The sequence below is a fragment of the Macrobrachium nipponense genome, chromosome 6, assembly GCF_015104395.2.
Source record: "Macrobrachium nipponense isolate FS-2020 chromosome 6, ASM1510439v2, whole genome shotgun sequence".
Classification (NCBI taxonomy): Eukaryota; Metazoa; Arthropoda; class Malacostraca; order Decapoda; family Palaemonidae; genus Macrobrachium; species Macrobrachium nipponense.
This window is the reverse complement of record NC_061108.1, coordinates 22060212-22073971: the sequence shown is the minus strand read 5'-3', so window position 1 is coordinate 22073971 and position 13760 is coordinate 22060212. Positions and strand designations below refer to the sequence as shown.

At 34.1% G+C, this 13760-nt stretch overlaps 1 protein-coding gene across 1 annotated transcript in view; it reads left to right on the top strand.

Annotated features, from left to right (window-relative positions):
• Positions 1-364: 364 nt before the first annotated feature.
• The window catches only part of LOC135216372 (cytoglobin-2-like), a 262947-nt gene continuing 249551 nt past the window's right edge, over positions 365-13760 (top strand). Inside the window, exon 1 of the mRNA XM_064251632.1 lies at positions 365-571. Coding sequence (XP_064107702.1) covers positions 441-571 — 131 coding nt within the window. The 5' untranslated portion in view covers positions 365-440. The remainder of the gene's footprint in view (positions 572-13760) is intronic.

The following is a 13760-nucleotide window of genomic DNA, read 5'->3' as shown; positions in this document are numbered from 1 at the left end:
ACGTGACGTGAAAACGAAGAATGAAAGCATACAAGCGAAGGGTGAAGAGTCAATAATGGAAAATGAAAAGTGAAAATGTTTCAGAAACAAACTACGGAGTAAACAGCCGCGTGTTTCAAAACAACGAATAAAATGGAATCAAGGCATTAAAAGAACAGAGAGAAGAAGAAGGAAAAAGACGACCCCTTTGGAGGAGAAACGGATCCCTCGTGGCCGTGACGTCAACGGGCAACAACTACACTCGCGAGGACTCGATAGAATCGCAAGGGCGGCAGTCTAGGAGCAGCAGCACAGCATCCTGCGCAGATACAGGTCCTTCAGGCACAAGGACTCCACAGCCTGTCGAGTGTTCCACGACGGAGGATCAGGACGACAGCGAGAGAGAGGCCACATCCACCGACAACAGGGAAGAAGGCGAGGCCAGGGAACCGCCAGACCTCATGGCCTTGGAGGAGGCCGAGAGGCAGAAGCCTCCCAAAATGCTGACGGAGGCGCAGAAGGAGACCATCAAGAGGACCTGGAAGATCATCGAGACCAACGTCGCAAGAGTCGGTGTTGTCACGTTCATTGGGTGAGTAGGCCTCTCTCTCTCTCTCTCTCTCTCTCTCGCTCTCTCTCTCTCTCTCTCTCTCTCTCTCTCTCTCTCTTAATTAGCTTTCTGCAAGATTGATATCTACTCATGTGTTTGTTCTCTGATTTCAAAACTGTTCCCTAAAATCAACCAAGTTTTTCGAACTTGTCTAATTATAGAATTCTGTAATACTATAGATCACTTCTGCCTTGGAAACATAAAACATAAAACCAGTGAACAATAAGATTAACAAATGCTAAATGCAAAAAGTACTTACTTTTAGAACCTACATTCTTAATACATTCTTTCCATAAGGTGACAAACGTTATAACAACACAAAATACATCTATGCCAGCTACTATTAATATCAATTACTTCAATGTCGGGACGCTTTATGACCTATCAATATTCAGGCCATATATGTTTAACATATACCTAATTTCCATGAAAAACTAGGAAATAATTTAATACTGACATCTCTACAATTATAGCAGTAATATGCAATCATGACATTCTTTACTTCTCTAATAACATATTTGTCAAATGATTTCAACACCTCCCTCAGGTCAGCATATATTTCATTAAAATTTGTTAAGAAATTAAATGTTCATATAATTAAGGGATTAATTGCACATCTTTAACGACATATGGCACAATCAAATCACGAATCTAAACCCCAGTGAATAATATAACGAGCAATATAGTTATAAGAAGCTTTTAAAAAATCTTTACGTACGTGAGATTTACAAATAAATTGCACAACAATGAAAAAAGAAAAAATTTATAAAAAAAAAACCTAATGCACTGTCATCTAATATTGCAGTACTAACCTAGCAAGTAATTTCGAAAGATAAAACAGCTTTAACTCTGGCATAATTTTATAAACATACGAGACCAAAGAAAAATGGGAAAATCATATTACTTTGTGGTGATAACCTAGTCCTAACCACCCTTCAATAAATAGGATAAGATGGCTCATGTTTGCTTTAAGATGAACTGGTTCAGTTTGTGTAGTAAGAAGCTTACAGTTCGTTTGAATGATGTTATTTTAAAAATGTCTTGTTTTAATTACAGATAAAAAAGATGTTCGTAATTCACTGGATTTTCTAACGGCTTTCTGACATACTCTTATATTGCTTGTCCTTCTGCTGTAAGGTTACCTGAGGATTTTGTTGGAATGAACAAAATCCTGAAAGTTTTTGTATCGTGAGAAACAATTTGACTATCGGTCTCGAGGTAATCTTAGTACCTATGAAGGATGATACTCTTTTTGGATTATTACGATACACTTCATTGTTGTTTGTCCGACTTTTACAGCTAATTTTTATAGCTTAATTCAGATAACAAAAATACTGAAAATGACAGGACATTACTGTCTAATCCATCCCCAAAATTGTTAGGTCGCTAAGATGAATAGTGACACTATCGATGCCCTTCGAGTTAAAGTTCATCCCCAATATGGAGGGGGTGGAGAGGGGTGGGAAGGGAGTGACATGTAAAAATAGCCTACAACGACATGAAAAGTAACACTCCCAATACCCTTCAAATCTAAGTTCAGCCACAAGAGGGGGTGAAAAGGGGTGGGAAGGGGTGACGTGTAAAAATAATAAAAATCGACAGGGGAAAAATAAAAAAAAAATGTCAAATTATGTATATAAGTGTCTAATCCATAGTTTTTGAGATCGTTAGGATGAACAGACACCGCCGATGCCCTTTAAGACCAATTTCAGCCCTGATAGGACGGGGGGTGGGGGGGGGGGGGTGGTGAGAAGGGATAAAAAATGAAATGTCATAATGATGCTCAGATGAACAGACACACTCCCGGTGCCCTTCAAGTCCAAGTTCAGTCCCAATAGAAATAGGGGTAAGCAAGTGAATCATAAAGTGTCAAAAATGTGGGCTGGGCAAAGTAACTGAAGCAACAATCTTAACAGGAGAGAGAGAGAGAGAGAGAGAGAGAGGAGAGAGAGAGAGAGAAGATAGAGAGTTTTCCCGGGCAGTGCTGGGGTTGGTCAGTCTAGTACAAATATAAATATGTGGGAAAACAAGAGTACCTAATATCCCAAAATGATTCATACACACACAAGCAAACATATGCATGCACACACGTGTTATGTGTGTGTGTATATGTATGTATATATATATATATATATATATATATATATATATAAATATATATATATATATATATATATATATATATATATATATATAAATATATATATATATATATATATATATATATATATATATATATATATATATATATATATACATATATATATATATATATATATATATATATATATATATATATATATATATATATATATATATATATATATATATATAAGTTTTAATATATACACGTTTATAAATGCATTGGAAAAACAAAGACTGCCTTCTTATTCCAAAATGAAAAGTATAACAAAATATGTAATAAAGAATAGTATTTTAAAAGAAAAGAAATACGATGGCCTACCCTTTTACTAAAAAGTAAGACTGCAAGGGATGCAGGACCTACGTGGTGGTAGTATTTTTACAACCCCAACCACAGGGGAATAGTTTTTATCACCGGTGCATCTTATATCCTGCTTAAGATGCATGACGATTTATTTCTGGGAAGGGATTTCATTTTCGTATATTTCACATAAATCAACTCATCGTTTCGTTTCCTAAGCAAGAGTCTGTGGGTTTCACAAATGAAACTGACAAAGATACAACATCGTTGCTCCTATCCCACACTCAATTAGACTGATCCAAGAAAGAGAGTAGAGGTCAGATTCCACATATATAGCTCAGCGACTTCAGATATTAGATTGAGCAGTTGCGACCTGAATGAAGCATAAACAAACTGAATTACCTTTTCATGTTTCTATGAGCCACTAAGTCACCAAAGAGAAAAATGCTATCTTTTTTTTTCTTTTTTTTAAGATTTTCGTTTTCCCAGGCTATATGTCTCCGGAAGTAGGCTATTCTTTGCTCTTACTTTAGATGAATGTTTGTCAGCTAACCTGTACCACAAAATCTTGAGAAAACAAAATAGATGACTAAATACGACGGTTTTCCAGTTCATATATTCCATGAATATGATTAGAAATCGTAGTAGCAATAGTCACAGAAGAAATGGTAATAATACCAGCAGCAAACTGAATCTTGTACTTAACATTTTTACTAATATCATTGTACCCAAGTATCAGTCACTGTCACTGACAATAATAATTCTAACTTTTCTTCCGGCCTTCTCTAATAACCGTAATCTGCTTGTCGCTTGACATCCAGAGGATTTGTAATCATGCACTTGTCAATGTGTGTAATTAAAAAAATAATAAAAAAAAAAAGATGATAATCCCAAGACCACTCTTCTGCTTTTCAAAGCAGGCTCTCGAAAACACCGTTCTTGAAAACTGAAAGATTCGTTTGCAAAATAGCATTCTGCCAATCATTTCCCGTTACAATATTTTATTTTATCGTTAAGGTTAATAGTAGAGGGCATTGAACAATATTTTCGAGGCAAACTACAGGTTCAAAAAAGGGGACGAATAATTTGGATTTTGCTGATAAGTGATATTAGCGTGATCTCTCACTTGGACACAGGATCTGAAAAAGTCTTTCTTGTTGCGATGGAACACTAATGACGTTTAACCAAATAGTACGTCTCTTCAAATATTCGATATAACAGTAATCAACAACTATTTATTATTACTATCAAGCATTGTGAAATGAATAAGCACTATTTTTAAGGAAGTCTATTTTCTGACTGAAATCGAAGCGAATGGGAAGTGAGGGTGAAAAATTAGGTTCATAAATCGAGATGATGATTTGGAAACAGGAAAAGCGCTACGGCCTTATAACCAAGCTTATGCGCCCCCCCCCCCCCCACCCCCCCCCCCCAAAAAAAAAAAAAAAAAAAAAAAAAAAAAACTATTTCGATATAAACGGAAAATTTAACCCCTAAAGCGAATAGTCGGACCAGCCCCAATTACCCCGATTTTCAATTTCAACTGCAGGTGCTACCATGGGTCAAACGAAAAGCGATAAACTCACAATCTTCTGTAAAAGATAAGTCTATAAAACAGATTGTTGAAATGGCGCTGTCCAGTTTGTGCAGTTCGATCAATCAATCTCACAAAGAATATATTCTGTTGCAAACCTTGTTAAACCCATTCGCAGGTCGTAAACGGATCATTGAAATGAAATAATGAAGCAACAACGATGTTCGCAGTGTTGCCAAGCTTTATCTTTATGACTGATATTAATCCATAATAAATCAAAGAATTTCTTCAACAATCATATAGTTTTCTGTTAAACACAACCGACAGTTAAATCAGAGATTTTATACACTGATATTACAGAGTGACTAATGACCTTCAAATGACCTCCACGTCGGTACCTAACCTCCAACCGCGAATTATGAGCCTCCTTAATTAGATCAAACCAATCCGCTGTGAAAGTCACTTACCTTGAATGAACGCAAATCACAGGCCAAACAGCTCGAATTAATCCTCCTTCTTATGTATAAGCTTCAATCAACACGAAGCGTGGGTAAATTAGCTTCATTCAGGTTGAAATCTGCTCCGCGCATTGCTAAAATTGGTATTATACTCTAATTTAAGGCGAATGTCGATCTCCAAATGTCAATACACAAGGTTAGACGATTCTACGACGATGCAAAGATTAGAAATTTCAAAATTGTTCGAAGACTTCGATTAATGAAAAGTTAAATATCATTTTATCAAACAACTTCGACCTAAGAGGAGAGAAGAGAGAGAGAGAGAGAGCGAGAGAGAGCGAGAGAGAGAGAGAGAGAGAGAGGAGAGAGAGAGAGAGAGAGAGCTTTTATGCACACTAATACATTTAGAAATATCCAAAGGTCGTCTGAATTCCTCAAAACTTTCCCCAACTTTATCAGACTTTCCAGAAAAAAAGTGCATACACGTGTAATGGAGTTAAATCAAAATAACATGTTTTTCCTCCGATACTGAAATTTTTAAACTGAATGACATTCAACAAAAAACTCTCTCTCTCTCTCTCTCTCTCTCTCTCGGCTCTCTCTCTCTCTCTCTCTCTCTCTCTACTTGGAGCAAAATCGATAACAGAAAATTTTCTGAAAAATTTATTTATTTTTGTGGGAATGGTATGGGTAAAAAATCGTGTAGGTATAAGCAGAGGAAAGGACATGAAAAAAATTAGTACAATAAACACAAAAATAAAATGAAGCTAATGACAACGAAATTTTCATGATACCAAAATGTAACATAAAATGACGTCCACATCAAGATCAGTTCGTCTGACAAATGAAACTTATAATTAGCTTCATTTGTCTAAGAGGACTCATTATTGACGCCTAATTTATCGAATGATTAAATAGCAAAAGTTGACGATGTAACAGACCTTCATTAAACAGCAATAGAGGCTTTAAGTTTTTTCTTCATTATATATATTATTTCTCCAGACAATACACAACAATACAAACATGTTAACACTGTAAGTAGTTAATTAGTACAAAAAATCAAATCAGTGATCTTATATTGGAGAATACATTTTACTCTAATATTACATAATAAATTTTACAAAATCTATTCCAATCCATAGCAGCTGATTATCAATCCCAATTCAGTTTTGGGATTCTCACACTTATAAACAGAAGTCAGGTGACTGTCCACGTTAAGGGATTTACTACGCGGGTTTTTTTTTGTGTGTGTGGAAAATTGAAGTACGATACCTCTTAAAACTTTCTTGGGTATAGAAATTATTCCTACTCATGTGTGTGCAAAATTCCAAGATTTATGAAAAAGACAGGGAAAAAATAAATTAGTAAACATATGTCAAATTTTCACTATTTTTTTAATTGTATAACCTTCAACATTTTTTATTGCAATTATTTAGACTTCTAAATGGTAGAGAAACTATCAATCAATAATTATATGGTGACAGAATGCTCAAAAACAAGACAAAAATCAAAAACTAGTCCAAAAAATCGTTAAAACTACATTTATTCGCTATATGATACATTTTGACATTTTTTTCAAAAACAAATATTAAAACATAAGATAGCAAAAACTGCATATGAAACAAATATTAAACATAAAGTAGAAAAATACTGCATATGGAAAACCAAATATACAAAAATATACAATAGAAAAACTGCATATGAAAACAAATTATTAAGACATAAATAGAAAAAACTGCATATGAAAAAAATATTAAAACATAAAATAGAAAAAACTTCATATGAAAACAAATATTAAAACATAAAACAGAAAAAAAAAAAAAAAACTGCACATGAAAACAAATACTACAAGCGAATAGAAAAAAACTGCATACGAAAACAAATATTAAAACATAAACAAACAGAAAAAAACTGCGTATGAACGTCTAAAAAGAAATGACTACCAGTCCTGAATAGGCGAAACTTGTTTTTGACCCCTGGCCATTCAAGCTCCAGAATGCTCTTAGCAGCGTCCTGCATGTCCCGTCTTTGGTTCTTGATCTTCGCCTCCTTTTTGGTAGGAGACTCCATTCGTCTATTTAGTCTTTTTTAGACGTTTGGCTACTGCAGTTGTCATCTGAATCCCAAAGTATTCAAGTAGGGAGGAAGCCAAATAACCAGTGTTCTATATCTTGCAGCAACAGTTGCAAGTGCCGAGGTCCACCATTCTCTTACTTGCCCTTCGGTGCCTTGGACATAAATTCCAATTCTGTGGTGCAATCACTTATTGCTATTTTGAGTTAGTCCTTTTAAACATTTTTTTCACCAGGTTATTTGTGGTCAACCGATCATGTATTTGTTTTAGAAACGGTAATTCAATTCCTCACAAGTTGAAATAAACTTTCATCTGTTAGTGTGATAGTGGGCACTTCATCATGAATTGTGCACGGGCCTTATCATAAAAAGCACAACGAGTTTTTCCCTTCAGCACAAAGGTGATGCTGGGGGTCATCTATCGTCTGTGGACGAGAAATGATGAAAGGACGATTGTATTGCTTTCTCATCTCTTCAGCAGTTGTCCCTATCTTCCTTTCCATTGACTCTGAGAAATAGTATTTCAAAGTGATTGATGACGACATCAGTCAGTTTGTCACACCCTCCCATTGACAGCTTTCTCTTTTGGTGGGGCGGCACTGTTCCTTCAGGTTCTCCTTCTAAAACGAATTTTCTTTTACCTTCTCGTACAATGTGACCAAAGCGTTTCGCAACATGATTCACGCACTTTAACTTTTCAGGCATCCGTTTGCATATGGCCAGCGCCAATATTCATCCCCTGAGAGCTGCGTACGATGAGCTGTCACCGTCAGATGTCATATTACACATCTCAGTTTGTAATCTTTGGATCGTCCCCCACATTTCAACAGTGGGTTTAATCTCCATCCCGCCAGATGGCCCTTCGCAATTTTGTTCACAATCTGTGTCCAACTCAGTATGTGAAATTTTGCCCTTTTCCATCATATACCGTTGTTGTTGTTCTTGTTCTTGTTCTTGCTGGTTTTTTATACACTGTTCACAAATTTTGCTCATTACGTGATAGTCTATTACGTGACCTGTTTCTGCTTCAGTAACAGCACCTAATCCAAAATTGCCTCTGTGTCCCGACGGTGCCATGTCCCATCAAAACACAGCAACATCTACCCACCCATCATCACTTTCTTCGTTGCTTTGACGTATTACTTCATGAATTTTTTTATTGTTTTATGAGCATTAACCTTTGCATATTCAATAATGCATCTTGCATATCTAAGGAAAGTTACAAAACTAAAATTTCTGATCCCTAAAAAGGACACAAGTTTCTCCACAGCTAAATAGTCCTTCCCTAAACACTTGCACCTCTACACAAACATCATGATTTGAGGATGAACATCTTTCTTCTTCATTTCTCGGGATTTTAAATATTTTTTCTCATTATATACAACTAAGTTACACTGTTAACATGTAACTTCCACAAACATATGGAATACCGTTATAACAAAAACTATCAGTTTGAGCCCCAAATCATTCAGCAGGAAAATAACAATAAAACCAAGAATGAGTAGTTGAATAAATGAAAAATACCAAACATCAAATGAGGTTATAACGCCTTTTTGAAACAGCATAACACCAAGTAACATATTAACAAACGTATATTAAATGATAGTTGGTGGATACCATTATCCAATTTGTACTGAGGTCTCATCACATGTAAATAAAAGATCTAAGTTTATACAGACCAGGAAATAAAATTAAAACTTTTGTCTTGACTGAGAACAATGCAAGATGTCTCTATCAAATTTCTTTCAATAAAACCTGTGCCTCTTAAAAACAAATCTTTGAACCAAGCAGTCAATCGGTAAATTATACCTCGCGTGATGCACTGTAGGCATTTTAGCCTTTCACTTCACCTCCATTCCCACTTCCTTGCCTCAACCTCGCTGTCCAACCTCTCTCACCATCACTTCTTGTGGGACGTGCGGTTTTCTCCCAGTTCCACTTTTAGACATCTGAACTGGTCTCCCTCATTTTTTGGATCTCTTTATCTTGCTGTCTAGCCTTTCAAACTCCCTCCACGTATTTTAAAAATTTACTTAAATTTGTTCTATTTACTAATTAATTCATTTTTTTCTAATAATTAACCTCTTTCTTTTTGTACTTCCTATGACCTTCTATTACCAATTTCAAATGAACACCATATTCTTTGGAAGTTTGAATTTCAAGTCTGTAGCGTCTGTGGGATGGTTCTATATGAATAATGTTTATCTTCACTTTAATAATAATAACGTAAGCCAACCGCCTCAAAATACTCGGATCAATCTTTTCACCAATAATAACCGTCATACAGCACCATCGTTGTGTATAACTTCCTTTCAACCTTTTTGTAATATACCGCACAAACCTTTCACCTGAAAAGCCTCAACCGTCAGCATCAACATCCTTCTCCACTTCAATGGAGAGTTGCCTCAAAATTCCCGTCACTGGAACTTTTGCCACAACTCGACGGAAACCTGCTTGCATTGATCAATTTTCGTATTTATGGACTGATTTCCTTTCAAACCTGTGAGTGACATAATAGTAGAACTATCTGTCAGAAAAACCAATACAGTAGTAAGCATGATCCTTACATGAGATATGCGATCATGTAATATTTACACAAATGTGAGTGACAGAGAAATTCTAAAAAAGAAATATCTTCTGTAAAACCAAAATTGTTTCTCTATGGCAACAATACAGAAGAATCAAAGCCTTTTATTCTTTCTGCTAATACGCCTTGAATATTACATCAAATATTAGTTAAACAAAACGTGATCCGACCTCCAGCTTAGTCGTACGCGTTCAAGATTTCCTTCACGCATAAGTTGTTAGCAAGATATTCCTAACTTTAATGTAAATTAAAACGTTCTAAAATTTACAGACAAATGGAGCCCTGTTTCACCAGGAAAATGAAAATAAATACGGCTATATCTTATTACAAATCCTGTTTCTGTACAGTTTAACATGCACATTAAGCTTATTTTTTTACAATTTCGTTATAATAAATAAATCACAAACAGCCTATCCTCAAATTCCCGTATCTTTAACTCAACGCGAAACACCTTTTCCAGATCCTTTTATGCTCTTCCATAGACTTTTCCTACCTACCAACAACAACAACAACAAAAACATAGTAGTTTATAGACTTACTCCCCGAGTAAGCGAAAATAATGACCGACTGAGAGACAAATGAACTACCTCCTTGAAATACCTAACAAACACTCACTAGAGTACACTAAAGGTGCGTTTAGATTGGAGAGTTTTTTCCGCGAGTTGCTCTCAGACAGCTGCTCTATGGAATGTAAACAGGCTGTAGAGTACTCTCCGAGATTTTCTCTCTACTCTCGCGAGTGTTTCTCTTCTCTCGCGCACGCTACAGTCTAAACAATCTAGACAGCACGCTCGTAGAGCTAGGTTGTAGCTCTCCACTCTATTCAGTGAATATTCAGATCTGTGAAAGTTTTCGTTACTCTCGCGAGAGAACATGAGTAGCAAAAAGTGGAATAAAGACCAAACAATTGCATTCCAAATTCAGCAATACGAGAAATTTCCTGAACTGTGGAAATGTGGACTTTGCCTGAGTACAGAAACAAAAGAGCTGAAAAATTAGTAAAATTAAAGAAATAGCTGAGAACTAGGGAATTAGCTGAAAAAGAAATTACAAGGAAATGGCACAATATTCGGAGTCAAATGTGCGCTGAAAAAAGAAAATTGAAGAAGAAAAAAAGTGATATCCGAGGAATACCTGACGTCGAAAGAGTCGAGAGGAGAGAAATAGAATGGAAATTAATGTGTTTTTGAGGATGTTGTCCTACGATAGTCATCAGGGTAGTGAAACTCACTTTTGGAAGGTGTCGTGATCACCACTCTTAGCAGAGACCTGGAAATTAAAATGGTGCTTTCATATAGGTAGGTTTACGATAATAATATCTATCTAGACAAAGATTCTTACCAATTAATCGATCTTGTTGCTTCCATCCACCCAAATATATATATATATATATATATATATATATATATATATAGATATATGTGTATACATATGATACATATATATACATTATATATATATAGATATATATATATATATATATATAGATTAATATATGTATACATATGTATACATATATATACATATGATATATATATATATATATATATATATATATGATATATATATATATATGTATACATATGTATACATATATACATATATATATATATATATATATATATATATATATATATATATATATATATATATATATATATATATATATATGATATTAGATATATATGATATATATATATACTACTATATATATATATATATATATATATATATATATATATATATATATATATATATATATATATAAATAAATTTTATTACGTCCTACTGCATAGGATTTTGGTTCTACACAAAAAAACCAATTCATCTTCCATATCATGGGTAACACTGTAAATTATGTTCTCTCAACCCTCGCTAGTTGTCGACTGGCACTGGCTCCAGTGTAAACAGATGCGCGAGAAATCTTACCCGACTCTCGGACACTTTCTCTCGCGACACTCCCTCACAGCTCTTGGAGAGAAAAACTTGCTGGTAGTGTAAACACGCTGTAGAGTAAGTCGCGCGAGAGTAGCCGTCTCTCGGGAGAGTTTAATCTCCAATCTAAACCCACCTTAATGACGTCGAAACCTGACTCGTACCAAAGGAAATGAAGTTTCCTACTATTTCCCGGCAAAAGGATATGGAACAGAGAATACTTGAGAGAGAGAGAGAGAGAGTGGATTGGAAAACTGCCACTCAGTATCAAAACGCAGTATAAAACCGTTGCTTTTATAGAATTCTGAAGGTATTGAAATCAAAACTAAACGTCTGCTATACATAAGGTTATGTATCAAAGATAGTAAATTTTGTTTCAATGGGGAATTTTTTGTACAAAAGTTTGGCATGGCCATGGGTATCCCTTATCTCCTGTCCTTAGCAATATTTACATGGAATTTTTTGAGACCAAAACTCTTACCAAGAATTTTGCCCCAAAAAGTTATTTGGTTTAGATACGTGGATGATATCTTCTGTATTTGGCCAGTTCACGAAAACAAAACCTCCAGGGAATTCCTTAATAATCTCAATAATTTAGTCCCTTCTATAAAATTTACTGTAGAGGAAGAAAGAAATTGTAATTTGAATTTTCTTGATGTACCTGTCCATAGAAATGATAGAAATTTCACCTTTTCAGTCTTTCGAAAATCAACTAATATTGCCTCTTTTGTTCATTACTACTCCAATCACCATCAAAATGTTAAATTCTCTGTTTTTTCTGGATGTTCCTAAGGGCTTTACGTGTCTGTAGCCCGCAGTTTATTGACGCTGAAATTAAAACTATTTATGATATTGCATTGAAACTTAAATACCCAAGGACTTTTGTAGATGTGGCATGGAAAAGAGCTAGAAAAACATTTTATTCAACTAATTATTATTAATAGGTGTTAGTTTTTCCAGACCTCTGAGTCTCAACTAATGACAAACTTGAAATTTAGTAACATAACATTCTAAAATTACCTTATGATGAAAGGTTTTTTAGATATTCCTAGAATTTTAAAGCTTTTCAACATAAATGTTGTTTTCAGTAATATTAATGTCAAGAGTTTAGTAATAAAAATTCTCCTAAAGATCTTCCATGCTGCATATATGAAATTCCTTGCAAAAACTGTGATAAATCTATTACGGACAGACCGGCAAATCTCTTTCACAGCGTCTTAAGCAACATCATATTTCTGTGAGAACTGGGCAAATAATCGAATGCATTATTTGTACATATGAGAGATTTAGGACATCCTATAAAAACTGGAGTCAAGCAAGAGCCTTAGTCCCATGTAATGACACAGTTAAAAGGAATATCATTGAATCTTGTTTTATCAAGTCAAAATAATAGAAATGTTCTAAATTTAAGTCTTGGTTTATTTCTTTTAAACTTGATGCTTTCATAATGAAAAAAGTTGTAGATAAATATAAGCAACAAAATTAATATATTCAGTTTTTACATGTTTTTTGGACTGTAAAGATACTTTGTAATTTCGGTTAGGGTTAGAATCTGTTTAAGTTTGTGACCGTGTGATATCCGATAATCCTGCATTATCCCTTTTAATTTTTACCCTTTTGATAATTAACCATCTGGTATTCCTGATCTTGTTTGTACCTGAGGCCTTCCTCTCAATTGTACTTTAGTAGCTCCTTGACGATGTCTGAATAAAGACGAAAGCGCTTGGATTTCCTGACTATCAATTTCCCGTGGTATTCGCTTATTTATGAAGTCACGTGCATCTACTGTGATTTTTTGTTTAAGCATATATATATATATATATATATATATATATATCTCATATATATTATATATATATATATATATATATATAGATATATATAGATATATATACTATATATCTTATATATAGTAGATATATATATATATATTATAGTATATATATATATATATATATATATATATATATATATATATATATATATATATATATATATATATATATATATATATATATATATATATATATATATAATATATATATTATATATATATATAATATATATATATAGTATATAATATTATATGTGTGTGTGGGGGGGGGGGGTGTTCCAGAATTAACATACACTGGACTTCAGAG